The following is a 27,521-nucleotide window of genomic DNA, read 5'->3' on the forward strand; positions in this document are numbered from 1 at the left end:
GTGGGAAGTCAACAAGTTAAACATCACAATTCTAGTTAATTAAATATCAGTGAGGTAGGTTGTCACAATTCTAGTTACATTTATCACAATTCTAGACCAATTCTAGTTTCTTACAATTTTCTGTTGCACTTGTCACAATCCTAGAACAATTCTAGCTTAAAACAATTCTCTATTGCACTTGTCACAATCCTAGAGCAATTCTAGTTTCTCACAATTCTCTATTGTATTTTTCACAATCCTAGAACAATTCTAGCTTATCACAATTCTCTATTGCACTTTTCACAATTCTAGAACAATTCTAGCTTATCACAATTCTCAATTGCACTTTTCACAATTCTAGAACAATTCTAGTTTCAGGTGCACATAAGCAAAGTCATGTCCAGTAACATTGTCTCAGTAACAATGGCAGGTGGGTGTGTTGGTTTTTCACCCACTAATTTAAACGCATAGTCCTTCAATTGAAAGCATAGGGTAAAGCCTCTTCCCAGGCCACCATATGGCAAGTAGCCACGGGAGAAGCAAGCAGGCCCATTGTCCATTTACAGTCTTTATATTGCATATCACCCGAAACAGTCCATTTCAGCTGCAACAGTGGAACTGTGTCTGCTGTCTCTGGTGTCATGGTCAGGAGGGACGTTGCTGCCATCAGAGTCTAAAGGGCTGTGAACATCTGGCTGGTCCCTCTGGCCGGTTGTCTGGTCCTTCTCTTGGATCCCCAGGTTGCAAATGTCTCTGGTGGGGATGAACTCTGCTGCTGGATCTGCACCTAGGAAGGAATGTACTCGGGGCCCAACTTGGGCCTTTCCAAATGCCATCCTTTCCACATCACAGTGGAAACAAAGTTGTTGTCAAAAAGATGAACAAAAGTCAGACAAAAGTGAGTCACTTAGCTGCACTTTCTGTGTATGCCCAAAGTGCATTGCTAAGGTAAAAGGCAAAGAATTTAAAAATGTAAAACCAAAATAATTTAAAAGTGTAAAACCGAAATAGATTAAAAATGTAAAACCAAAATAACTTTAAAATGTAAAATAAAAATAACTTAGCAAGATCAAAATACTTTGAAGATGTAAAATCAAAATTTAAAAATTGCAAGCAATCACATATCCCATATTGTGCATATCCCAAATATAGCCTAGAAAGGGCATTCAGTATGGACACGAGTTCCTTAGGTTCAATACACAAGGCCCCTCTTGCCTCCACGTGGGAGCTCCTGTGGTCAGCAGAGCAGGGGGTGGCAATGTGGCATCTTGGGAAATCTGTCATATCTGAAGGACCCTGGATTTGCAATGGCAGATCTTTACGTCTTTAGGTTTCTGGGCAGTCGTAATAATTTGTCCAGAGGCCCTCAGAATACTGCTGGGAGGGAGGGAGGGACATGGAGCCTTTGCCCACTATGTAAGTCTTCTCCTGGGCACCTTTGTCACCTTTCAGGGTAAATAACATAATTGACCAAACCATGTGACATGGGAATGACAGAACTTTACCTTTAATAGCCATTTCCTGAGATGTCAGGCTAATTTCAAGACTGCCTGAAAGAAGAAAAAATGCAATTATTATGAGGGACTTATTGAGTTCCAGATACAAGTTAAGCACCTTACCAATATCTCCTGTGATGCTCACAACAAATAATGGAAGCTAAGAGTTTTTATCCATATTTTATTTTTACTTCAGTAGTCAGAAAGATTTGTGAGGTTAGGCCAGTATTGATTTACTTTATTAAATTCAAATTTTGGCTAAAATGTGTGTGTGTGTGTGTGTGTGTGTGTGTGTGTGTGTGTGTGTGTGTGTGTATGCTGAGGCAATTGAGCTTAATTGACTTGCCAGGGTTAAACTGCTATAGAAAGTGTTAAGTGTCTGATTTGGTCTCAGTTACTCCTGACTTCAGGGCTGGTGCTCTATGGCTTTTTTTTTTTTTTTTTTTTGGTAAACAAAAACTAGCCTTCTCTCTCTTTCCTTTATGCTTTGCTCTCCCATTGAGAAAGCCAGAAATGTATCATTTTCTCATTGTTCATGTAGAAAGAATATTATCTCCACGTGTGCTCTGAATGTCACTGCCATCAAGAGGCCTCAGGAATCCAGTGATCATTGCATTGATCAGAGTTGCCATGTGATGATACATGTCTTTACAAAAACGTGTATTGTGGGTATGTGTCCACATGTGCAGACATGTGGGATTATATATTTATGTGTGCACATTCAAGGCAAATATAATTTCTTCTTGATCATCTAAATAATGTATCTCAAAGGGTAGACGACATGTCATCTTGAGTTCTCAGGAATTAATTGATCAGTGTTCTCATGTATGTCTACACATACACACATTTGTATTGACCAAGTTCCATCTTCTCATTTTTTTCACCTGTTCCATATCCATTGGAAATACAAATAAAAGCAAACCCATTCATTACACACTTCATTCAATCAGTCTGGAAAAAAAAATAATAATCCACTTGCCAGTGTCCTAAAACATATTCCTCATTGTGCACCAGAGCCTTGCATGTTTAAGTGGTAGTGACTAGCTATTTCAACCTTATTCCTCAGGCATTGTATTCCATTCCAGTTATGGCCCTTATTCATGCATTTCATATTCATGGGTAATCCCTCAGATTGCCTTTACCACCTCAAAAAGAACAATATATAATTTTGTTCAGCCTTTGGATTTGTTTTGTTTAGGATTAATCCCTCCCTTATTCTGTCTTCCCTCTAATTTCCCTTCCCCTTTTTCTCCTTCTGCCCTTTTCACTTGTGAGCAAATTGTATTTGTATGTTCAGCTGTATGTTATGTTTTTCCTTCCCTCCTTGGTCTAGATGAGTGAGGTTCAGGCATCAGAGGTCCACACTCACTCCTTGTTTGTATACAGTTTGCTGGGTGGACAAGGTTTTATGAGCTCCTTGTTCTTTAACAAAACTTGTTTCTTTTTCATTTAGTTTTTCTCAAGTATTCTTATTCCATTGATAAACATGTCTAACTCTAGTTCTTACTTTTCTAAGAATTCTGGTCACACTAGGTCTATACTTCTTTATTTAGCATTATTATTATAGCTTTTTGTTGACAAAACATATGCATGGGTAATTTTTCAACATTGACCTTTGCAAACACTTCTGTTGAAACTTTTCCCCTCCTTCCTTCCACCCCCTCCACTAGATGTCAAACATGTTAAACAAGTATATCTTTAAATCAGATTTAGAAAGAAGGTAAAAATAACCTGGGAAGAAAAACAAAAATGGAAGCAAACAATGACAGAAGGAGTTCAAATGCTATGTTGTGGTCCACCCTCATTTTCCAGTATTCTTTCGCTGGGTGTAGCTGCTTCTGTTCATCATTGATCAACTGGAACTGATTTGGATCCTCTTATTGCTGGAGATATCCACTTCCATCAGAATACATCCTCATACAGTATCATTGTTGAAGTATATAATGATCTCCTGGTTCTGCTCCTTTCACTCAGCATCAGTTCTTGAAGTCTCTCCAAGCCTCTCTATATTCCTCCTGTTGGTCATTTCTTTCAGAACAATAATATTCCATAACATTCATATACCATAATTTACCCAACCATTCTCCAATTGATGGACATCCATTCAATTTCCAGTTTCTAGCCACTATGAAAAAGGGCTTCCACATTTTTGCACATGTGAGTCCCTCTCCATCCTTTAAGATCTCGTTGGGATATAAGCCCAGTAGTAACACTTCTGGATCAAAGGGTATGAATAGTTTGATAACTTTTTGAATATAGTTCCAAATTGCTCGCCAAAATGGTTAGATCTGTTCACAACTCCATCAACAATGCATCAGTGTTTCAGTTTTCCTATATTCCCCTCCAGCATTCATACTATCTTTGCCTATCATCTTAGCCAATCTGAGAGGTGTGTAGTGGTAAATCAAAGTTGTCTTAATTTGCATCACTCTTATCAATAATGATTTGGAACACCTTTTCATATGGGTAGAAATAGTTTCAATTTCATTATCTGAAAATTGTCTGTTCATATCCTTTGTAGTTCTATACTTTGGATTAAATTTTTTTTTCCCCCTGAGGCTGGGGGAACCCTATCCCTAACCCTAAATTTGCCCAGGGTCACACAGCTAGATAGTGTTAAGTGTCTGAGACCAGATTTGAACTGGGGTCCTCCTGAATTCAAGGCTGGGGCTCTATCCACTGCACCACCTAGCTGCCCCCTTGATTAAATTTTTACCACAAAGACTGTTGTACTTTGACCAAAGCATTCTCTTTAATGTATCAACTGTGTGGTTTTGGATATTTTGGTTTAGAATGAGATTATGTTCATTGTTTTCCCATTGTTGAACTATCCTCCCATCTCTAGTACCATTCTCACTTGATCATAAAGAATGGTTTCTTGGATAATTCTCGGTGTTGTTTTGATAGGATGTTGTTTAAAATTGGAGGGAGGACACAAAGTTTGTTCATTGATTTGTAATTTATTCTCTGTGTTCGGACTTCCTTTAGTTTCAATATTGGGTTTGTTAGACTCTTAAAAGGATTCTTTTAGGATACTTTCTTATTTGGAGGAATTAGTAGTAAAATGTGGATACTAACTGTTCTTTATAAATTGGATAGAATTTTCCTGTCTTCTGACAATTTGAATATTTCTTGTTATTGGCAGTAGTTTTCTTCCTTTGTCTTTACCAGTTTCTTTAGTATAAAACAGAATATGTTCTAATTATTCTTCTAATTTTATTGTGATATTACTTTTGCCATTTGCTATTTAATTTAGTGAATTTTTCTGCTTTCTTTCTCCATTTTTTAGTCATTTCAAAGAAGACAATTTTAGTTTTGTCATTTTAATTTTTTTACTTCCAATTTATCTTTTTCCCTGCTAGTTTCAATACCTTGTCTTCTGTATGTACTTTTGTTTATTTATTTTTCTAATGCATATTCATTCAATTAATCTTTTTCTATATTCTTAATGTGTGATGGTAAGTCTTTTTCCCCCCTCTGAAGACTGCTTTGCCTAATTCCAGAAATTATGGGTTATTATTTAATTAATCATTCTTATTCTCTTTTGCAAAGTTATTTTTTATAAAATTTGTTCTCTGACAGCCATTATTTAACATGATACTGTTAAATTTTCATTTAGCTTTGTATCTTTTGTTGGTGATCCCTGAAAGTTTCCATTCTTATTTCACTAAGAAATAAAAGGAAACAATGATTATTTCTGCCTTTTTACATTTGTCTGCAGTATCTCTGTATCCTAGTAGTTAATTTTTGTAGAAGTTCCTTGTGTTGCAAAGAAATATACATATTCCTCTCTTGTCCCATTTAGAAGATGCCATAAGTCTTTTTACCTCTACTTTCTCAAGATATTTGGTCATTTCTTCTGCTTTCATCCCATTCCACATTTCTTCATCCCCCTTTATTCCTTTTTGTTCTCTTGTAGATTCCCCTTCCTCTCTTGCCCTTCCTTTGGCTAGTCTTGTTAATTAGTTTTCTAATTTCATCCATTTTTCTTCCCCTTTTAAACAAAGATTTCTCTCCCTCTCCTGATTGTCCATCTTCCCTTTCTGTTCTGTCTAGATTCTTGTTTTCTCTTTTACAGCTCCTCTATTCATCCTCTCTATGTTTTGTCCCTGTACACTTCATACAGTCAAAACCTCCAAGGTTTCCATTCTGAGCTCTGTGCTCTAGGTGCTTTCTGCCACTGGCTGTAGGCCAAGCCCACAGATGCCTTCCTTTCAGAATACTATGTATCAGGGTAGGTATCAGAGAGAATACTGCTTCTTAGCAGGGACCATTCCCTCCAGATATTCCCTCTCTTGTTGTCCTTTCATTTTTCTTCTACATTTTCCTAGAAATCTCAATCCTGTGTCTAAGCTCTCCTACTTCTCCAAGTGCTAGTTCCCTCACAGGAGTGACAACACTCCCCATGCCTCAGAGTAGAGTCCTTTATCTCCTTTAAGAATATTTATCAGTGGAATCCACCTCCAAAGTCAGACCTCTTTCCTTGCTCTACCTTTTCCAACTTTCCTGAGTAGGCCATTCCATTATGACACTTCTCACCAGACCTCACTCCCTGAATCCCTGTAGCCTGGGTGTAGCCAAGGTGGGAAGGATACACACAACACAGAGTTGAATGGAGAAATACATTTTACTCACCATTGAAAAGGGGGGAAGGAGAAAAAGATGCAGGGGTGTTGGAGGGAAGATAGATTAAGGGAAGGATTAGTTCTAACCAGAACAAATTCAAAGGGTGTATAAGAATATATTTTGTCCTTTTTGAGATGGTAAAGAGAATTGGGGGGATTACCCATGAATGGGAAATGCAGAAAGCAGAAATAGTAAATATATATATTTTTTCAGATCATGATGTAATAAAAATTACATACAATAAAAGACTAGGGGAAAATAGACCAAGAATTAAGGAAATTAATAATCTAATCCTAAACAATGAATAGGTAAACCAACACATCATAGACACAATTGATAATTTCACCCAAGAGAATGACAATAATGAGACAACATACCAAAATTTGTGTTATGCAGCCAAAGTGGTTATTAGAGGAAATTTTATATCTCTAGAAACATACTTGCATAAAACAGAGAAAGAAAAGATCTGTGAATTTGGCTTGCAACTAAAAAGCTAGAAAAAGGATGAATTAAAATCCTCCAATTAAATACCAAATTTGAAATTCTGAACAGAAAAGGGGAGATTAATAAAATTGAAAGTAAAAAAAAACTTGAATTAATAAATAAAATTGAATTGATTTTATGAAAAAAAAAACAACAAAATAGATAAACCTTCAGTTAATTTGATTAGAAAAAGGAAAGAAAAAATCAAATAGTCTCAAAAAACGAAAAGGGAGAACTTTTGATCAATAAAGAGGAAATTAGAGCAATAATCAGGAGTAATTTTGTCCAAATATATGTCAATAAATCTGATAATCTAAGTGAAATGGAGAAATAACCATAAAATTAGATTACCCATATTAACAGAAGAGGAAATGAATTATTTAAGTTGTCACATTTTAGGAAAAAAAAAAAATTATATTAATCAACTCCCTAAGAAAAAATTTCCAGGGCTAGATGGATTTACATGTGAATTCTACCAAACATTTAAAGAACAATTAATTCCAATATTATGCAAGTTATTTGGGGGGAAAAATACAGAAAGGAATCCTAGCAAATTCCTTTAAGATACAGATATGGTGCTAATACCCAAACCAGAGAGGGTAAAAACAAACAAAATTATAGACCAATTTCCCTAATGGATATTGATGCAAAAATCTGAATAAAATATTAGCAAAGAGATTACAGAAAATCATCCCCAGGATAATACACTATGACCAAATAGGATTTATACCAGGGATGCAGGGAAAAATATTAGCATAATTGACTATATCAGTAACCAAACTAATAAAAATCATGACTATCTCAATAGATGCAGAAAGGGTATTTGATAAAATCCAACACTCATTCCTATTTTTAAAAAAATATATAGGAATAAATAGATATTTCCATAAATTGATCAGTAGCATCTATTTAAAACCATCAGCAAGCATCATATGGGAATAAACTAGAAACATTCCCAATAAGATCAGAGGTGAAACAAAGTTGCCCACTATCAATATATTACTAATCAATATTGTATCAGAAATGTAGGTAATGAGGAAACTAAATTATTATTTTGTAGATGATATGATGGCACTTAGAAAATCCCAGAGAACCAAAAACAAAAACAGAAACAAACTACCAGAAACAATTCACAATTTTAGCAAAATTTAAGGATACAAAATTTACAAGTCATCAACCAGAAGATAGAATATATGAAGAAAAGTCACCTGGAATAAAACTGCAAAAGTAGACAGGGGCCAAATTGGAAAGTAATTTGAATGCTATACAGATCATTTTTCTCCCTTGATACAATTAAGAACAACTGGAATATTTTAATAATATAGAGGTTTTTAGAGTTGAAAAGGAAAAAAAAAAAAAAAAGAGGAAAACAAGTAACATTGCTTTGGAGAAATTACAACACTCTTTCCCTCAACTCAAAAACCAAAATATGGTCAAGTCTGAGCATTTTTCTTTTTCTTTTTTTTTTTTTAATTTTATTATAGCATTTTATTTACAAGATATATGCATGGGTAAATTTTCGGCATTGATCCTTGCAAAACCTTCAGTTCCAACCTTTCCCCTCCTTTCCCCTCCCCCTCCCCTAGATGGCAGGTAGACCAATACTTGTTAAATATGTTAAAGTGTATGTTAAATACAACATATACATATCTATACAGTTATTTTGCTGAACAAGAAAAAATTTCCCATAGTTCTTTTGTTGGGTGTAGCTGATTCTCTTCATTATTGAACAAATGGAACTGATTTGGTTCATCTTATTGTTGAAGAGAGCCATGTCCATCAGAATTGATCCTCATATAGTATTGTTGTTGAAGTATATAATGGATCTCTTGGTTCTTCTCATTTCACTCAGCACCGCTTCATGGAAGTTTATCCAGACCTCTCTGAAATCATCCTGCTGGTCATTTCTTACACAACAATAATATTCCAAAGCATTCATATACCACAACTTATTCAGCCATTTTCTAGTTGATGGGCATTCATTCAATTTCCAGTTTCTAGCCACTACAAAAAGGGCTGCCACATATACAGGTCCCTTTCCCTTCTTTAAGATCTCCTTGGGATATAGGTCTAGTAGTAACACTGCTGGATCAAAGGGTATGTACAGTTTGATAACTTTTTAAGCATAGTTCCAAATTGCTCTCCAGAATGGTTGGATGCATTCACAATTCCACCAACAATGTATCAGTGTCCCAGTTTTCCCACATCCCCTCCAACATTCAGCATTATCTTTTCCTGTCATCCCAGCCAATCTGAGAGGTATCTCAGAGTTGTCTTAATTTGCATTTCTTTGGTTAATAATGATTTGGAGCATCTTTTCATATGGCTAGAAATAGTTTCTATTTCTTAATCCAAAAATTGTCTGTTCATATCTTTTGACCTTTTATCAATTGGAGAATGGCCTGCAGAATATCATTTCTTAAGCTTGGAGAGAAGAAAGTCTGACTTCAAGAACAATTTCTTGTTAACGTTGGCAATAAGAAAAAGAGATTTAAGGAATTAGAGTAGATCATGAGGAAACCAAATTGTCACTCTTTGCAGATTATATAGAGAACCCTAGAAAATCAACTAAAAAACTACTAGAAACAATTCACAACTTTAGCAAAGTTACAGGATACAAAATAAATCCACAGAAATCAACATTTTTCTATATTACCAACAAAGTCCAGCAGCAAGAGATTCCATTCAAAATAATTGTTGATAATTTGGGAAGGAAAAGTCAGGAACTATGAACACAAATACAAAGACAGACCTAATCAGTTGGAAAAATATCAAGTACTCATAGATAGGTCAAGAAAATATAACAAAAATGACACTACTATATTATCTATTTAGTGCCATGTCAATCAAACTCCCAAGAAATTATTTTAGAAATCTAGGAAAAATAGTGACAGAGTTCAACTGGAAAAACAAAATGTCAAGAATTTCAAGGGAATTAATGGGGAAAAAATGCTAATGAAGGTGGCCCAGCTGTGACAGACCTAAAACTATATTACAAAGCAGCAGTCATCAAAGCCATTTGGTACTAAGAAATAGTCAATCAGTGGAATAGGTTAGGATCAAAGGACAAAATAGGCAATAACTATAGCAATCTAGTGTTTGACAAACCCCCAAACTTCAGCTTTTGGCATAAGAACTCAATATTTGACAAAAACTGCTGGGGAAAATTAGAAACCAGAAGCCTCTTGTAATTACAAGTCTCATACATTTGCTTTCACCTCATCATTCACCTGGATAGAAGCTCCTCAGGCCTTCTTGGTCCAGCAGCTCTCCTTTGCTCAAAATAAGAGATGACATCTCTGGGAATTGAAAGCCCTAGGCAGGGAAATCAGTTAGGGACGAAGATGGAAAGTTTATTTAGTTCTCTTTAGGAAAAAGGGTGAGGATCCAGAATAGCTCCATTTTGAGATTCATCCCATTATGTTCACATGAGTCATTATTGCTTGCTTAACCCAAAATATTATGTGTTTCTCACAAGCCCCGTTGAGTTCTCACTAGCCCAATCTCCGCAAAGCTAAAAGAGGGCAGCATTAGGTCTGGAGAGTAGTCTGTCTGGGAGATTGAATTTAGACGGTGGTCTGGAAGGAGAGGCTAGTTGGGTAGTTTGGGACAGAGTTGGGATGGCAGTCTGGAAGGAGAGAGTCTGGCTGGAGTCTCCAGAAGCTTCCCAAGAAACCTGCTCAGAGGAAAAGACTTTACAGAAAGGAGACCTCCTCCCAGAGAAGGATTATAACTTAGAGACAACAGGACCTTTACACTCAACACTCTGTAAATGCTCTTGAAATGGTAGGACTCCATCATATAGGATGGATGATCTGTGGTGAACATATGTGAGACATAAGCAAGAGTCACATGGGAAGGATAGACATGCAAACATGTTCTATTTCAAATGGAAGAGATCACTGATCAGGATGAGTGTTTTTCTTGGTTTGGCTCACTTCAATCTGTTAATTTATATGTCCTTATATAAAATTTTAATTCTCTGAATTCTTCATATTCGATGGTCCTTAGGACACAATCAATATTCCAATATGTTCACGTACCACAATTTGTTTAGCCATGCTCCAACTGAAGATTATCCATTTTGTTTCTCTTTTCCACCAATATTGGTTTCTGCTACCAAAAACTAAAGCAAATAGGACCAAACTAAAACACTGCAATCATAGTGTAGCTAGAACCTGAGTTTTTGCCTTGCAGTAGGGTCTCTTGCAGCACAAAAGATGGGCAGTTGATCACCCATTAGGATCGAACAAATCTTAATATCAAATGACTTTTCACAACAGCTAAATCAATTCATAGCTATACACATTTATTATTGTGCCTCTAATCCTATAGCTCCCCAAAATTATTTCAAACAGTTGGAGTCACCACTACCAATTTGATAGATGTAAGCTGAAATCTAAGAGTTGAAATTTTTTATTCTTAAGCACATCTTAATCAAACATTTATTTTTTTCCCTGAATGAAAATGGCAAGAAGCTATTTCATTAAATGCAGAGTTGTTCATTTAGGAATGCGGTGTGAATTTCCTAAGTCACCAATGATCTGGGTTTAAAATTCCAACCTCCAGTCATATACAGATGGCTTAGTGAAGTAATGTGAGTTATTAGCCCTAATCAGAAGTTGAGGATCCAGCAAGAAGTGGCAAAAGGGAATAGGGTTCATCTTCAAGCTCTTCTTCAACTTCTTAGATTTCCCCCCCCCAAAAAATTTAGATCCACAAGAGGCCTTAATTCTAATATAAATGCCCCAAGACATTAAGTAAAATTACTTTCCCAACATCACAGTGGTACAGAACCCAAATTTCAATCCATGTTCTCTGGATCCAAATCTAGTGATCTTTCCATTCTCCCATGCTGCTTTTCAAATAGATGATCAGGTAGAAAAGAAGGATCCAATATGCCTAAGAACCTATTTGCTTTCCCTACTGATTTTTTGTTTCCTTTCTCCCTATACCCTTGGGGTTATGGCTGGAGAAGGCTAAATAGAGAAGGAATCATCACCACCACATTTTCTCCCAATGTTCTTTATCTGATTCATATTCTTCCTCATTTTACCTTTCTTCACAGACTTAGCACTAGCCAATCAAATTTTTATACAGCTCATTCCTTATTGGATACATTCAAAAGGTTTCTTTCCTGTGTGAATTTTCTGATGTACAGTAAGACTTATCTTATACCTAAAAGTATCTCCACACTGCTTACATTCATAAGGTTTCTCTCCAGTGTGGATTCTCTGATGTGCAGTAAGAACTCCCCTTTGCCTAAAGGTCTTTCCACAATGGTTACATTCATATGGTTTCTCTCCAGAGTGGATTCTCTGATGTGCAATAAGAACTCCCCTTTGGCTAAAGGCCTTTCCACATTGGTTACATTCATATGGTTTCTCTTCAGTGTGGGTTCTCTCATGTACAATAAGTGATCTATTGTCTATAAAAGCCTTTCCACATTGATTACATTCATAAGGTTTCTCTCCAGTGTGGATTCCCTGATGCTCAGTAAGACTTGTTTTGTACCTAAAACTTTTTCCACATAGTTTACATTCATAAGGTTTCTCTCCAGTATGGATTCTCTGATGTCTAATAAGACTTCCTCTTTGCCTAAAGGCCTTTCCACATTGGTTACATTCATATGGTTTCTCTTCCGTGTGGATTCTCTGATGTTGACTAAGTGATCTATTGTCTGCAAAACCCTTTCCACATTGGTAACATTCATAAGGTTTCTCTCCAGTGTGGATTCTCTCATGGACAGTAAGACTTCCCTTTTGCCTAAAGGCTTTTCCACATTGCTTACATTCAAAAGGTTTCTCTTCAGTATGGATTCTCTCATGTAGACTAAGTGATCTATTGTCTATAAAACCCTTTCCACATTGGTTACATTCATAAGGTTTTTCTCCAGTGTGGATTCTCTGATGTGCAGTAAGAGTTCCCATTTGCCTAAAGGCCTTTCCACATAAGTTACATTCATAAGGTTTCTCTCCAGTATGAATTCTCTGATGTGCAGTAAGGGGTCTCCTTTCTATAAAAGCCTTTCCACATAGGTTACATTCATAAGGTTTTTCTCCAGTGTGGATTCTCTGATGTCTAGTAAGATTTGTCTTACACCTAAAAGCTTTCCCGCACTGTTTACATTCATAAGGTCTCTCTCCAGTGTGGATTCTCTGATGTGCAGTAAGAGGTCCCATTTGCCTAAAGGCCTTTCCACATTGGTTACATTCATATGGTTTCTCTCCTGTGTGTATTCCCTGATGTACAGTAAGAGCTCTCCTTTTTATAAAACCCTTTCCACATTGGTAACATTCATAAGGTTTTTCTCCAGTGTGGATTCCCTGATGTCCAATAAAACTTTTCTTATATCTAAAAGCCTTTCCACATTGGTTGCATTCATAAGGTTTCTCTCCAGTGTGGATTGTTTCATGTGCAGTAAGAGCTCCCCTTTGCCTAAAAGCCTTTCCACACTGTTTACATTCATACGGTTTCTCTCCAGTGTGGATTGCCTGATGTGCAGCAAGACCTCCTCTTTGTCTAAAACCCTTTCCACACTGCTTACATTCATAAGGCTTCTCTCCAGTGTGGATTCTCTGATGTACAGTAAGAGTGCCCTTTTTTGTAAAAGCCTTTCCACATTGCTTACATTCATACAGTTTCTCTCCAGTGTGGCTTCCCTGAGGTCCAATAAAATCTCTTCTTTCTCTAAAACTCATTCCACATTGGTTATGTTCATAATGCTTCTTTCCAGAGTGGATTATTTCATGTGTCATAAAGATTTCTGACCAAGTAAAATCACAGAGACTATCACTCAGGAATCTTTGCATGTGACTTTCTACCACAGAAAGGCTTGTGTGTGCAGTAGGTTCTTTCAATTCAAGTCCCATTTCTCCTTCTGAAAAACAACAGGAATAACAAACAATAAAGATAGACATGATATAGGCATATATAATCCCCTTCACTCCATCAGCAGAACAGAAACTCAGTTATTTTCTATTTTCCCAGGCAAAGAGAAAAATATAAAATAGGCAGAACCAATCATTTTAAAATGTCATTAATTTCATCCCAAGGATGATTGAATTTCTAATAAGTTTCATGCACAATAACATTGGATTCTCACAATAAATCTATGATAACACAGAAAGTGCCTTCAGTCTCCTAACATGTACAATTCAGATCATCAGTTGAGAAGGGCTGATTGATTTGACCAAATCCCAGCAGCTCAGACTAGAATTCATACCCTGTGAATGGGTATGCTCTTCCAATGCTATTTGACAAATTAATTCCACTTTCAATTTTTCCCTTTCCCTTTAATTATCAGCACTTTCAATCCTTTCTTCATAGGCATGTCATTGGCAACATGTATACTAATTACTCAAATTATTTCATGTAAATCATACCAATAAGCATACCAAATTTCCCTAATGATCATTTTCTATTTTATTTTTTTCCCAACACATTATTTGAGGTCACTTCACAATCTTAACACTGTTATTTTTGTGTTTACCTGAGGTTGAAGTGATTTTATTCTAACCTGTTACTTTTTTTGAGATGGCTATTACTCATTTCTTTTAAAAAAATATATATATCAATATATGCCCTCTACATATCTTAGAAACAATTTTTTAAAAAAATGAATTAAATTATCCACATCTGAAAATGTATCTCATTCAAAAAATGAGTTCATCATTCTATAGTATGGAAGGATAGGGCATGCTCCACTATTGCAACTCTTTCCCTTTTAGAAGTTCACAATCCCCTTGAAGGATTGAGACAGTGATTCAAGGGATTTGACCCACAAATTGATTAATGACCCTTTAAGTGGTAAATTGATGTCAGATTTGGTTACAAAGATATAGTTGTCCTCTCAGACAACATGTATGTGCACATTTTCACCTCAAGAGCTCTTTCTTTCTGCAGTGATTTCAATCTGTCATGATCAGTAATACACTGTTTTGGAGGATTGTGCAGTAATTACATCAAATTCTGACTACTTCTAAGTGCAAACATATTTCTCTGGTTTCTCAACTTGACATGAAATAATTTCCAACATTCCACAAAGGTTAGATTTCATGGACAAATGGCCACAGACATGTAAAGACCCTCAGTGTCTCTCACTGCCCCAGAATAATTCTCTTAACTCCTGGGTTACCTAGCAACCTCATCTCATCAAATCTCTAATCACCTGAGCAAGATGTTGCCTGGGCTTTCATTCTTGCAGAAGTGCTGGCAGGCTACTTGAAAACCATGGTCAGGAGACAGGACAATAGAAACCATCATGAAATCATCATGGAAAACCATAACCTTTCTAGAAAAATAGACCTTCAAGTGCCGCTTATTAAAATGAATATAGTTCTTTACTAATTAGAACTTATCTTCTGTTTATGTTACACTTCTGTCTGTCAATTTCTCAAAGGAATTGGTTGGCTACATGGGTTGGTCATTCAATAGGATTTCAGTGAGAGTATAGCCACTTCACCAGTGGTAGAAAAAAAGTTATATCCATAGACATTCTATCCTTTCAAAAAAATATTTTAAACAAAAATATTATTAAAAAACAATGTAAAGCAACACTTGCAAATGACCCTCAAATACATTTCAAGTAATGCCATATATGTCATGAGTCAATAGAAATATATTAAAAAGTAAATAACAATTCCTTTTTGACTGGTTAGAGTTTAAAGAATGGGAGCTTGTCCAATTCTCTTCCTATTTTTCACCTTAGACATGTGTAAGTTTTTTCCTCATATTTGTTTCAAAATCAGAATGCAATTGGTGGCACAGTGGATAGAACTTTTAATCATGAAGACCTGAGTTTTAATCCCACCTCATAAACTTGCTAGTTAATTTATAAGATCCCCATTTGTCTCATTTTCTTTATCTGTAAAATAGGCATAACAATTGCCCCCCAATCCTAGAGTTCTCATTAGGACAAAGTAAGACAGGATAGTGCATGACACATAGAAGGCTATAGAAGTGCTAGTCATTTGATTTCTTGTTGTCGATTTCCTCCTCAGTTGTGGTCTCCTTCATTAACCATTATTATCATCACTAATAAATGATTTAGTGAGGCACTAAATTTATCCATTTTATCTGGCACCTGGTAGGTTTCTACATAGTTGCTGTTGTAGTATCTGCCCCTCCAGTCTATGGCCTCCAGGAGAGCAGATGTTGCTTGCATCTGTTTATATTCCTGATATTTAGCCCAGGGTCTGGCATGTAGCAGGCACTTAAATCTTTGCTGCCTTGAAGTTCTATAAAATAGCTCACCTTGGAAAACCTAATCCCTTTTAGCACTTTTAGGAGAATTCCCTTGACTGAAATTCCAATCAATGATGTCTTATAGGATCATAGATGATCACTGGAAGGGATATACAGGGCCATGGATTGCAACCCACTTATTTTGTTGATGGGAAACCCAGATTCAGTTCAGACCCAGGAAGGCACAGTCAAAAAAAAATCTGAAAAAGAATTTCAAGACTGGTCTTTCTTCCCCAAACTAGCAGTTACTTCTTAGTAACTTCTAGAAGTGTCTTGTAACCACAACTCACATACACCTGCTTCCACCTCACTCACCTGGAGGACAGCTCCTCAGGCCTTCTTGGTCCAGCATCCATGGTACTTCCCTTTGGTTAAAATAAAAGATCACATCTTCTCTGGGAACTGGAAGTCCTGGGTATGGAAATCAGTTAGGGATGAAGATGGAGAGAAGTTTGTAATTTGGTTGTTCATTTTGAGGTTCACCCCATCATGTTCACACATATCAGCCTGTATTTACCCACTAGTGCTTGGAGAGCAAGTAACCCCAAATGGGATGTGTCACATTATCCTGGTGTCCTACTTGTTCTCAAAAAGAGCCAAACCCTCCTCTCCCCTTTCTCTGGATACAAATAACATATTTCCTCATTTATTCTTTATTGCTAATTTAGATATTCAGAATAGTCAAAATAACTTATGTGCTGGAAATTGTTCTTAAACATTATTGTTGTTACTGTATTTTATAGAAAGCACAGGATACAGAACCTGGAAAATAGTACTTGAAAAGAAATGCTTATTCTCTTTTCTTTCTTTCCCACCACTTGTGCTGGAACTTGAGGGAGGATTAAGGAGAAAGTTCTTATACTAGAGACAACAAGATGCTTTGGGCTGCAAATTGATGCCTGTTAAAAAGATGAATATTCCAAATACGAGAGCTATCCCATAGAGGAACAGGTTGTAAAGAAAAGCTGCCTGAATAACTTTCAGAGCTTTGACAGAGAACATTTGTGTCCAGATAGAGGTTAAATGACATCACCTCTGAGATTACTTCCATGGTTGAAATGCTTCTATTCTGATTTGATCATTGACCTGAAGCTGCCTAGATCTGGTAAGAGAGATCTTCAGGAGCAATACAAGACATTCTCAGGGTCCCATCTAACAATATAAAGACCCGCACTTTCCCTTTCCTAACTGATAACCTTCTTATCCCCAAAAAAACCCCAAATAAAAACCCTGAACACTGGAGATTGAAGATATTCCCTTTGATTGTATACTTGGAATTATCAGGGTTAGTGTCCTTACCCAGGGAGAGCAGGTTCCAGGCATTCTCCAGCATGACCTCCTTGTACAACTCTTTCTGAGAATGGTCCAAGAGGCCCCACTCCTCCTGGTTGAAGTCCACAGCCACATCCTTGAATGTCACCATCTTCTAAACCATCAAAAGTCATAATATGTAGAGCTGAAAAACACTTTAGAATTGAAAAGTCCAACCCTCCTCAACTTACCATATTGCTCTCCCAAGTCCATTTCCTATTTCCCACCCCCTGTGACTATTCATATCTGAATTTTAGCAATAACTTCTTCTCCTAAATAAAACACCTTTTGCCAAAGGAATGTGAATTTTTCACCTGTTCATGTCAAACTAAGAAATGGTTTCCCTGAACTCTTTAAGGCAGGAGTTCTCAAACTACACCCCACGGGCCAGATGCAGCCTGCTGAGGACCTTTATGTGGCCCATCGGGTTATGGCAAATGGGCTGAGGGGTGGAGACAGAGTGTGAGTTTTTGTTTTTACTATAGTCCGGCCCTCTAACAGTGAACTGGCCCCCTATTTAAAAGTTTGAGGACCGGGGCAGCTAGGTGGCGCAGTGGATGGTGCACCAGCCCTGAATTCAGGAGGGCCCAAGTTCAAATCTGGTCTCAGACACTTAACACTTCCTAGCTGTATGACCCTGGGCAAGTCACTTAGCCCCAGCCTCAGAAAAAAAAAAAAAAAGTTTGAGGACCACTGCTTTAAGGTCTATATATAAGCTATATATCATAGTTTATTTCCTTTATTCTATTATTTCACTTCTGAACAACTAAGGAATTTATTGTTTTTTTACACTTTTGAGATTTCCAAGGAGAAGACCACATGGATACTCTGGGAGAAGGGTGGAAAGTTGGAAAAGGTGGAGCAAGGAAGGAGGCCTGATTTTGGGGGTGGAAATTTTCCACTGATGAATATTCTTATAGGAGATAAGGGACCCCACTCTGAGGCATGGGAATTTAGGAGGTGTTACACTTAGGAGGAAATTAGCACTTGGAGGAGTAGGACAGTATGGACAGAGAGTTGAGATTTCTAGGAAAATGTATAAGAAAAATACAAGGGCAAGAAGAAGGGAGGAATATCTGGTGGGGATGTTCCCTGCTAAGAATCTGTTTTCTCTATGACACATGCCCTGATGTACAGTATTCTGAAATGGAGACAACTGTGGAGTTGGCCTATAGCCAGTGGCAGAAAGCACATATAGCACAGAGCTCAGAATGGAAACCCTGGAGGCTTTGGTTGTATAAAGTGTACAGGGATAAAACAGAGAGAGGGTGGCTATGAAAGAGAAAACAAGAATCTAGGCAAAACAGAAAGGGAAAATGGACAATGAGGAGAGGAAGAGAACTCTTTGTTAAAAAGGGGAAGAAAAATGGATGAAATTAGACAACTTATCAACAGGAGTAGTCAAAGGGCAAGAGAGAAAGGGGAATCTGCAAGAGAACTAAAAGGAATAAGGAGGATGAAGAAATGTGCAATGGGATTAAAAACAAAAGAGATGACCAAATATTTCAAGAAATTAGAGGTAAATGACTTATGGTAGAGGAATATGCATATTTCTTTGCAACACATGGAACTTCTACAAAAATTAACCCCTAAGTTAATTCACTGCAGACAAATGTAAAAAGGAAGAAATAATGACTATATCCTTTTGTTCCTTAAAGAAATAAGAATAGAAATTGGTTCCATGATCACCAAAAGAAGATACAAACCTAAATGGAAATTTACCAGTATCATGTTAAATGATGGCTGAGTCAGAGAACAAATTTTGGAAATGATAAGTGTGTAAAACAAAATGAGAATGATTGATTAAACATCCCAGAATTTCTGGAATTGAGCCAAAGCAGTCCTCAGAGGGGAAACAAGATTTACCATCACACCTTAACAATATCAAAAAGTAGATTAATTGAATATACAGTATAAAAAAAATAGAAAAATAAAAGAACAAAGCACAAAAGAGAAGATATTAAAATTAGGGAATAAAATCAATTGGAATTTTTTTTAAATGACAAAACTAAAAATGGCTTCTTTGAAATAACTAATAAAATGGAAAAAAAAAACCACTTAGCTAATCTGATCAATAGGAAGAAAATAGAAAATCCTGTCAATAAAATGGCAAAGGGCAAAGGTAAAATCACAAGAAAACTAGAATAAAAGGGATAATCAGAACATATTGTGCAGTTTTATACTAAAGAAACTGAGAAAGATAAGTGAAGAGGAATACTGCCAAGAGAATGAAATATTCAAATTATCAGAAGACAGAAAAATTCTATCCAATCTATAAAGAACAGTAAGTATCCATACTTCACCATGAATTCCTCCAAATAATATAGTATCCTACAAGAATCCTTTTAGGAGTCTAACAGACCCAATACTAAAACCAAGGAAAGCCCAAACACAGACAGTAAATTATAAGTCAAAGAATGAACAGTCTCCTTCCTCCAATTTTAAACAAAATCCTATCAAAACACCACAGTGTCCAAGAAACCATTCATTATGATCAAGTGGGAATGCTACTAGGATTGGGAGGGTAGTCTAACATTGGGAAAACAATGAACATAATCTCATTCTAAACCAAACATCCAAAACTACACAGTCAATATAATAAAGAGAATGCTTTGGGTAAAGAACAATAGTCTTTTGTGATAAAAAATTTAATTAGCAGTATATACCTAGTGGGACCAGAATTCTTGGAAATATAAGAGCTGGAGTTAGACATGTTTATGAATAGAATAAGAATACTTGATAAGAAATTAAATGGAAAAGAAACAAGTTTTGTGAAAGAAATGAGTTCGTAAAACCTTGCCCAAAGAACAAACTCTAAAAATTTGTATAGATCAATTGGAAGCCAAAAACAAGAGACTTTTAAAAAGGGGAAGAAAACATAACATATCTCAAAGTAAAAAAAAACAACTCACATAGAAAAGACAGCAAGGTAAAAGTATCATCTGTCTATCAGCATGCATTTTAAATAGAAGCTTAGATATAAGATTTAAGTCCTTACATATCTTCTAAAGAGAGAATAAAGTAGAAATACCCTCTGATGAGACAGGCCCTGAATTTTGTCCCAGAAATGTGTTTTAAGCTATTCTTTTCATAACTTTGCACAGTCAAAAGAACATTTCTTTTCCAGATAAAGTCCATAAAGCAAACATCTTAGAAATCATAACAGACCATGCCCTCATAAAGAATGAAATTATAAATAAATTAGAAGAACATAGAGTAGTTTACCTCTCAGACTTGTGGAGGAGGAAGTAATTTGACCAAAGAACTAGAGATCATTATTGATCACAAAATAGAAAATTTTGATTATATCAAATTAAAAAGCTTTTGTACAAACAAAACTAATGTAGACAATATTAGAAGGGAAGCAATAAACTGGGAAAACATTTTTAAAGGTTAAAGGTTCTGATAAAGGCCTTATTTCAAAAATATATAGAAATTTGACTCTATAAGAAATCAAGCCATTCTCCAATTGATAAATGGTCAAATGATATGAACAGGCAATTTTCAGATGATCGAATTGAAACTATTTCTACTCATATGAAAAGGTGTTCCAAATCATTATTCATCAGAAAAATGCAAATTAAAACAACTCTGAGATACCACTACATACCTGTCAGATTGGCCAAGATGACAGGAAAAGATAATGACAAATGTTGGAGGGGATGCAGGAAAACAGGGACACTGATGCATTGTTGGTAGAATTGTGAACCACTCTGGAGAGCAATTTGGAACTATGCTCAAAAAGTTACCAAACTGTGCCCACCTTTTGATCCAGCAGTGTTACTACTGGCTTATATCCCAAAATATTAAAGGGAAAGTGACCTCTATGTGCAAAAATGTATGTAGCAGCCCTTTTCATAGTGGCTAGAAACTGGAAATTGAATGGATGCCCATCAATTGAAGAATGGCTGAGTAAATTATGGTATATGAATGTTATGGAATATTCTGTAACCAATGACCAGCAGGATGAATACAGAGAGGCTTGGAGAGACTTACATTAATTGATGCTAAGTGAAATGAGCAGAAACAGGAGATCATTATACACTTCAACAATACTATATGAGGATCAATTCTGATAGAAGTGACTATCTTTGGCAATGAGAGGATTCAATTCAGTTCCAATTGATCAGTGATGAACAGAACCAGTAACACTTAGTGAAAGAACACTGGGAAATGAGTGTAGATTGCTTCTGTTTTTATTTTTCTTCCCAGATTATTTTTACCTTCTTTCTAAATCTGATTTTTCTTGTACAATAAGAGAACTGTATAAACATGTACACATATATTGTATTTAAGATATACTTTAACATGTTTAACATGTATGAGACTGTTGCCATCTAGGGGAGGGGGTGGAGGGAAGGAAGGGAAAAGTTGGAACAGAAGTGATTGCAAGTGTCAATGTTGAAAAATTACCCATATATATGTACTATCAATGAAAAGCTATAATGATAAATAAAAGAAAGAAAAATATACCAAGCATTAACAACAAAGTGAATAGTAATAGCTAATAATAATAAGACCATGCCCTGGATCCCTTTCCAGTCTCAAGAGCCTTGGCAAAGTACCAAAATTTCCCAATATGGGCAACCTCCTTTGGTCTCCCAACTTGGTACCCTTTCCCATAACTAGCCTGTATGCTCTTAGGTGAATACAGCTCCTGATGGCCAAGAGAAAACCTTTCAAAATTCTTTCTGTATCGACCTGGAACCACATCAACTTCCTGAAAGAGATGTCAGAATGAAAATTCCCAAGAAAGCATCGCCATAATGTAGAGCTTCCAAGTCAATGAGAAAAATCCTTCAAGCAACCAGAAAAAAAAAAAAAAAAAAAAGTCCAGTACAATTCAAGTACCAAGGAGCTTCCATTAAAGCCAGACACAATTTGGCAGCAACTCTCATTAAGCAGCAGAGATCTGAGAATAGGATATGATATGACAGGAGGCAAAGGACATGATCTTATGTCTAAGAATGATTTATGAAGCAAAAACAAATATAATGCTACCAGGAGAAAAGGACCTTTAATGAAAGTACTTTCAAGCATTCCTAAAGGGAAAAAAAAAAATGTAAATGGAGAAAACTTCAGAAGTTTAAACACAAGTGAAGAGAAATTCCAAAAAGTAATCCAGGATGAACTAGCCTCAAAGACTCAAAAGGACAAGCTTGTTATATTCAATTAGGGGGAGATGACATGTGTCCCCTCAGGGCCCTTTGGGGGCTCACAGAGGGAATCATAGTAGAATGAAGCTGGAAGTGGTTCTGTTATGTCTTGATGATCTTGAGGAGAGACTGGAAAGAGGGGAAGAGGGTGGAGAGAAAGGAGGGCTAGGAAATGTTGTCTCAGGTCAGGAGTGAGGGGCGACATCTGATGCCTGAACCTTACTCATCTAGGCCAAGGAAGGAAAAGATGCCCACAACATAGAGTTCCATGGAGAAATAGAATTTACTCAGCAGTGACAAGGGGGAAGGAAAAATGGGAGGGGGAGTTAGAGGGATGATACATGAAGGGAGAAATTAGTTCTAAGCAAAACAAATTCAAAGGATGTATAAGAATATACATTTTTGAGCTAGTAAAGGGAATTTGAGGGATTACCCATGAATGGGGAATGCATTGAATAAGGGCCATAAATGCAATGGAATACAATTCCCGAGCAACAATGTTGAAACATGCTGGTCTCTACCATTTAAAGACGCAAGGCTCTGGTGCAGAATGAGAAATGTGTTTTAGGACATAGACAAGTGGATTTGTGTTTTTTTTTAATTTTTCAGATTGAATATTGTGTGTAATGGATTTGCTTTTATTTGTGTTCTCATTGGAGAGGGAGAAGGTAAAAAAATGAGAGGGGTCTTGGTTGATATAAATGTGTGTGTGCATACACATGTATGTATACATATATAGGAACACTGAAATTAGGCTCACTACTCACTTAATGGCTATCAGCCTCGGGGGAAGGGCCACCGTCTCCTGGAGTTCTGTCTTTCTCCTGCCATGTGGTTGGGTCAGTTTTGTTATTTACCCTGAAAAGTGACAAAGGTGCCCAGAAGTAGACTTACATAGTGGGTAAAGGCTCTATGTGCCTCCCTTCTGGCAATATTTTAAGGGCATCTGGACAAATTAGCAAGGCTGCCTAGAAACCTAAAGATCTACCATTAAGAAACCAGAGACCTTCAGATATGACAGCCTTCCCAAGATGCCACATTGCCACTCCCTGCTCTACTGAACACAGGAGCTCCCACAAGGAGGCAAGAGGGGCCTTGTGTATTGAAACTAAAGAACTTGTGTCCATAATGAATGCCCTTCCAGGTGATACTCAAGTAAATCTCCTTTTACTTGTACAGTGAATGACTTTCTGATGTTTGCTGAACATTTAAACTGAACATTGACAATTTTATCCCTTATACTCTTCCAAGTCAACCCAGGACCTGCTGCAACTGTGGCAGTCACAATTTTTAGGAAACTGTCTCAAGTGCCGTAACACATGAATGTGGCTCTTTCAATTCTCCCTTTTCTCCCTGTTGTTCTCATGGTCTCTGACAGTGTGTGTGGCACTCTGCACAGGGGAGCCCAAATTAAACTACCAGGAAACCAGTTTGTATAATACCAGGGTACACAGTCTCAGTGCCCAGGAACAACAGAGGCAAGGAGAATCCCAGCAGCCTCTTTTAGACAGGAAAGATCAGTCCCGGTGCCAGGATGGGTCTTAGAAGCACCAGAGCAGCAGGATGGCCCCAGAGCTCTTTGTACTGGAACTCCAGGGTTTAAACTTAGGGCCTTTCTCAATGCTTATTGGCTGAACTAAGTAATGGTCAAGGAGCGGGATTTGAGGAGACCTGAAGCAAAAGGACATGAGCAGCCCCAAGAGGATAGCTCCTTCTCTGATGACCACAGGACAAGAGCTGGAAAAGCCTTCCAGGCTCAACTCCCAGTTGTGATCAGACCAAACTCTGAAAGATTTTCCAGGAGCTTCAGAGGCTACAAGGTGAGCTTGGCCATAGAAAACCAAAAGGAGGGGGGAGAGACTTTGGGTGGTAAAGTGTGCTGGGCCCCCAAACAGCAGACTTGATTCTTGTGGAATGGAGATTCACAAGTGGTGGATCTTGTTGATTGAGATAGGCACCAATTTAGGGGACTAAAGATCCCAAGGGCCCAAGTAATCAGTTGGAAACCCAGAAGAAGGGCAGCACATAATTGTTATTACAGTGTTTCCCCAATGCCTCTTTTTATAAAGAAATAGCCCACACATAAGGCCACCAGCTTCTCAGTCCATCCTCCATATCTATGGAAATAGTTGTGACTGCTGATTTTGGGCAGGTCTGTGGGAAGGACTGCACTCACCTGAGGAGGAAGTCCGAAGCTCCCAGGGCCCATTCCCTCTGGCTCCAGGCTCCCTGTGGAGGTAGTAAAGCAAAGTTGTCAATTCTTCCCTCTGGTCCCTGATTTTTATCTCAGGGTCCCTTGAGAGACTGACAAAAGTATCCATAGCCAAAGCTCTTACTACCAGAGGTCACACTTAACCATGGTGGACTTTAATCCTAAACCTCTCTGAAACTCAAGAGAATGGCAGGTGAAAGTCCCTTCCTTCTTTTCCTCTGCATGGAAAATCCCAGCTTCCCCACCCCATCACCTTAGTTCCAGCCCAATGGCCTTGGTATTCATAGTCTGGGAGAGTGCTATTTGGGATTCTCCTAATAAAACTATTTTCTATTTTCACTCCACTTTGGGGGTCTGCCTTTGACCCAGTCCCTGCTTGGGCCAGGCTCGGGTCCTCAGAAGATGGAGCTGGAGAGGGAGAAGCATCCCAGAGGAGGAGAGGACTTTCCCCTCTTTCCCTAGGTTGGAAGCCAGGGTCAGGGATTCAGGGAGTGAGGTCCCAGGAGTTACTAAGACTCTGGCCCCGTCCTCAGAGGAGAGACTCCACCCTATAGAAGAATGCAAGGAGAGTTAGGATTAGAAATAAAGGTGTGTCTGAAGAAGACTACTCCCCTCCTTCTTTTACTCGTCTTCTCTTCCCTCCTCTCCCCATCCTCCTACAGAGACCCCAGAGTCACAAGGCTTTGGGATCCCAGATGGGATCCAGTCAGTGGCTCCTGAGTCAGAGCTCTCTCCTCCCAACTTGGTCCTCTGACTAACCCTAACCCTATGTGTCCTCTCCCAACAAACACACACATCATTCAGACAACAGAGTGCTTGATGAAGGAGGGACGGGGCCAGGGAAGATGGAGGATGGAGATGGCCCTGAAAGGAAGGTCCTAAGTGATGACCAGGGGAAGTCTGAGCCTGGGGGACAAAATCATGCCTGCGGTTCAACTATGAGGGCTCTGAGAGAAGAAAGGACTAGAGAAGTATTTCTGGGGTGCAGTGGTCGGGTCTGGTGGGCAAGACGTCATATATAGGTCAGAGCAGGGAGGTCAGAAGTGCTCCAGGGGAACAGCTGAGCCTGGGAAAACAGGAGGTCTACCTAGGAGCTCGGGAGGACTGCTCGGACCTTCTAGTACAGTTTAGGATCAGAGTCTCTAAAGGTAAAAGTGGAGACAAGGAGCCATACGCCTGGAGGCCGATGGGGAGCCACCCTAACAGCTAAAGGTTCAGATAAAGGGAAGTAGGAAAGAACTTTTGTAGCTGCGTCCAAGGTGAGGTTCGGGAGGTAGGAAGGGAGGAATTGAATACTTAAAGGAGTCTGGGTCTGAGGGGAGGATACTTGAATTTAACACTTGATTTTAGATAAAAGGCTGGAAAGCCAGGACACAGGAATCTCTAAACATGAGGTAGGGACAGGGAGATGGGACCCCTGGGCCCTGATCAGAAGGCTGAAATCCGGACTCCTGGATTTCTCTGGACAAAGTCTGAAGTCTGGAAACATGTGACCCAAATCTGGGAAGGGAGTGGGAGTCTGGAAAAGGGTTGGGGCGGGAGCTCCTCCAGCAGGCAGGCTTGCTTAGAAAGATAGACCTTGGTATAGTTGGAGGACATTCACCATGAGGTCAGGAAAAGGAGACCCACTGACCAGGGCAGTTAGCTGAAACCAAGAAATGTGGGGGCCGCTGCCTCAGACCTACCTGGGACCTGCAAGCACGGGTCTGGCTCCCAGAAGACAAAGAGGTTTCAGCTGCAGCAGAAGGCAGAGATCCCAGCTCAAAGGTTTCCTGCTTCCCAGCAGCTCACTCTGACAGGGTCTTCCTAGTCCCAAGAGCCCCGCCCTGTCCATTCGCCAGGATGGTTGAGCTCTTTCCTCCAATCACAGCCAGGGCAAGGATTTCAGGACTCTTAGTCTCTCCTACCTAAGCCCAGCCCCCCATCACTCAAAGATCCCTTCTGTCCTAAACTCCTTTCAAACTCCTCCCCAGGACTCAAATTCCACCTGGGCCACCACTCCCAGGCTGGTCATCTGGGAGAGCTCCTCCTCCCCACGGCCTCCCCCAGCTCCTTCCCTCTCAGACTCAGCCCCCATCCTCCAGAGCAGAGAGACCGCCCTGCTAAAACTAATCCAAAGTAACAGAAGCTATTCTTTAAGGAGGTAGCAGCAAATGGCTCTTGGGAAGATTGGGATGGTACCTGTTAATTCAGATTAGATTGGACAGAGTCATTAAGTGGCTGATCTTTAAGTCTTTACTAGAGGACCAGATTTTAAGGCACAATAATCTGAAACTTCATCATTAAAGCAACAGGATGAGGAAGTGCAAGAATAAAAGTTAAAGGCCATTGGATAAGAATTACTCTATTCTATTTGGATGTAGTCTAGGGTAACAAATTGAAAGATGAAGTGATTTTTCTATGTAAGACAATTCAGAATTGCATAGAGCAGAATTAATATTGTTTAGCAAGTATGTTTTACGAATTAAATGTGCAATGTTGTTTATGATATATCGACTTCGATTTATTTTACGATTGGAATGTTTGGGAAACCACTGCATAAGAAATACAGAAATCCTTTTGTGAGTTGGATACTATGAAACTATGAATTAAATTGTAAGAATGTCTTTAAAATATTTAAAACTTCTTACATACTTATATTTGGATATATTTGGGAACTCTACTCCAGTAATATTTATTCTATTCCAAACATTCCATAATGCTATTCCATTCAAATTATGAAATTATGAACCATAAGAAAGTATCATTACAATGTTTAATAACTCTTCCATACTTAACTGCATATATTTCAAGGAAAATTCATCAATAACATTGCCATGTTATTCCAGTCAAGTGGCATAAATAATATGTGTTATGATATGGAAAATATCACTGTTACGTATCTTTATGAAGAGTAAAGCCTTGAATAAGCAATAATTCTTTCTCTATGTTTTCCTTAATTATTGTTTCAAGGCCATTTATCAAATAACTAACACTTCATTTTTTTTTAAAGACTTCATCTTAACTCATTCA

At 37.9% G+C, this 27,521-nt stretch overlaps 1 protein-coding gene across 2 annotated transcripts; it reads right to left on the reverse strand.

Moving 5' to 3' along the window:
* Positions 1–10,874: 10,874 nt before the first annotated feature.
* LOC141552152 (uncharacterized) lies at positions 10,875–26,313 on the reverse strand. Of its 2 annotated transcripts, XM_074284625.1 has the most exons (6): positions 26,195–26,271; positions 24,474–24,526; positions 23,065–23,155; positions 17,130–17,256; positions 16,146–16,241; positions 10,875–13,464 (listed from the first exon to the last, which is right to left on the reverse strand). In XM_074284625.1, exons 4-6 carry the CDS (start codon positions 17,251–17,253, stop codon positions 11,693–11,695), a joined length of 1,992 nt encoding a protein of 663 aa, XP_074140726.1. In that variant the 5' UTR covers positions 17,254–17,256; positions 23,065–23,155; positions 24,474–24,526; positions 26,195–26,271; the 3' UTR covers positions 10,875–11,692. The 2 variants fall into 2 exon arrangements, with proteins under 2 accessions (XP_074140726.1, XP_074140725.1); XM_074284624.1 differs by lacking the exon at positions 23,065–23,155 and having other exon boundaries at positions 26,195–26,313.
* Between the last annotated feature and the right edge of the window lie 1,208 nt (positions 26,314–27,521).

Source organism: Sminthopsis crassicaudata, chromosome 1 (assembly GCF_048593235.1).
Source record: "Sminthopsis crassicaudata isolate SCR6 chromosome 1, ASM4859323v1, whole genome shotgun sequence".
Classification (NCBI taxonomy): Eukaryota; Metazoa; Chordata; class Mammalia; order Dasyuromorphia; family Dasyuridae; genus Sminthopsis; species Sminthopsis crassicaudata.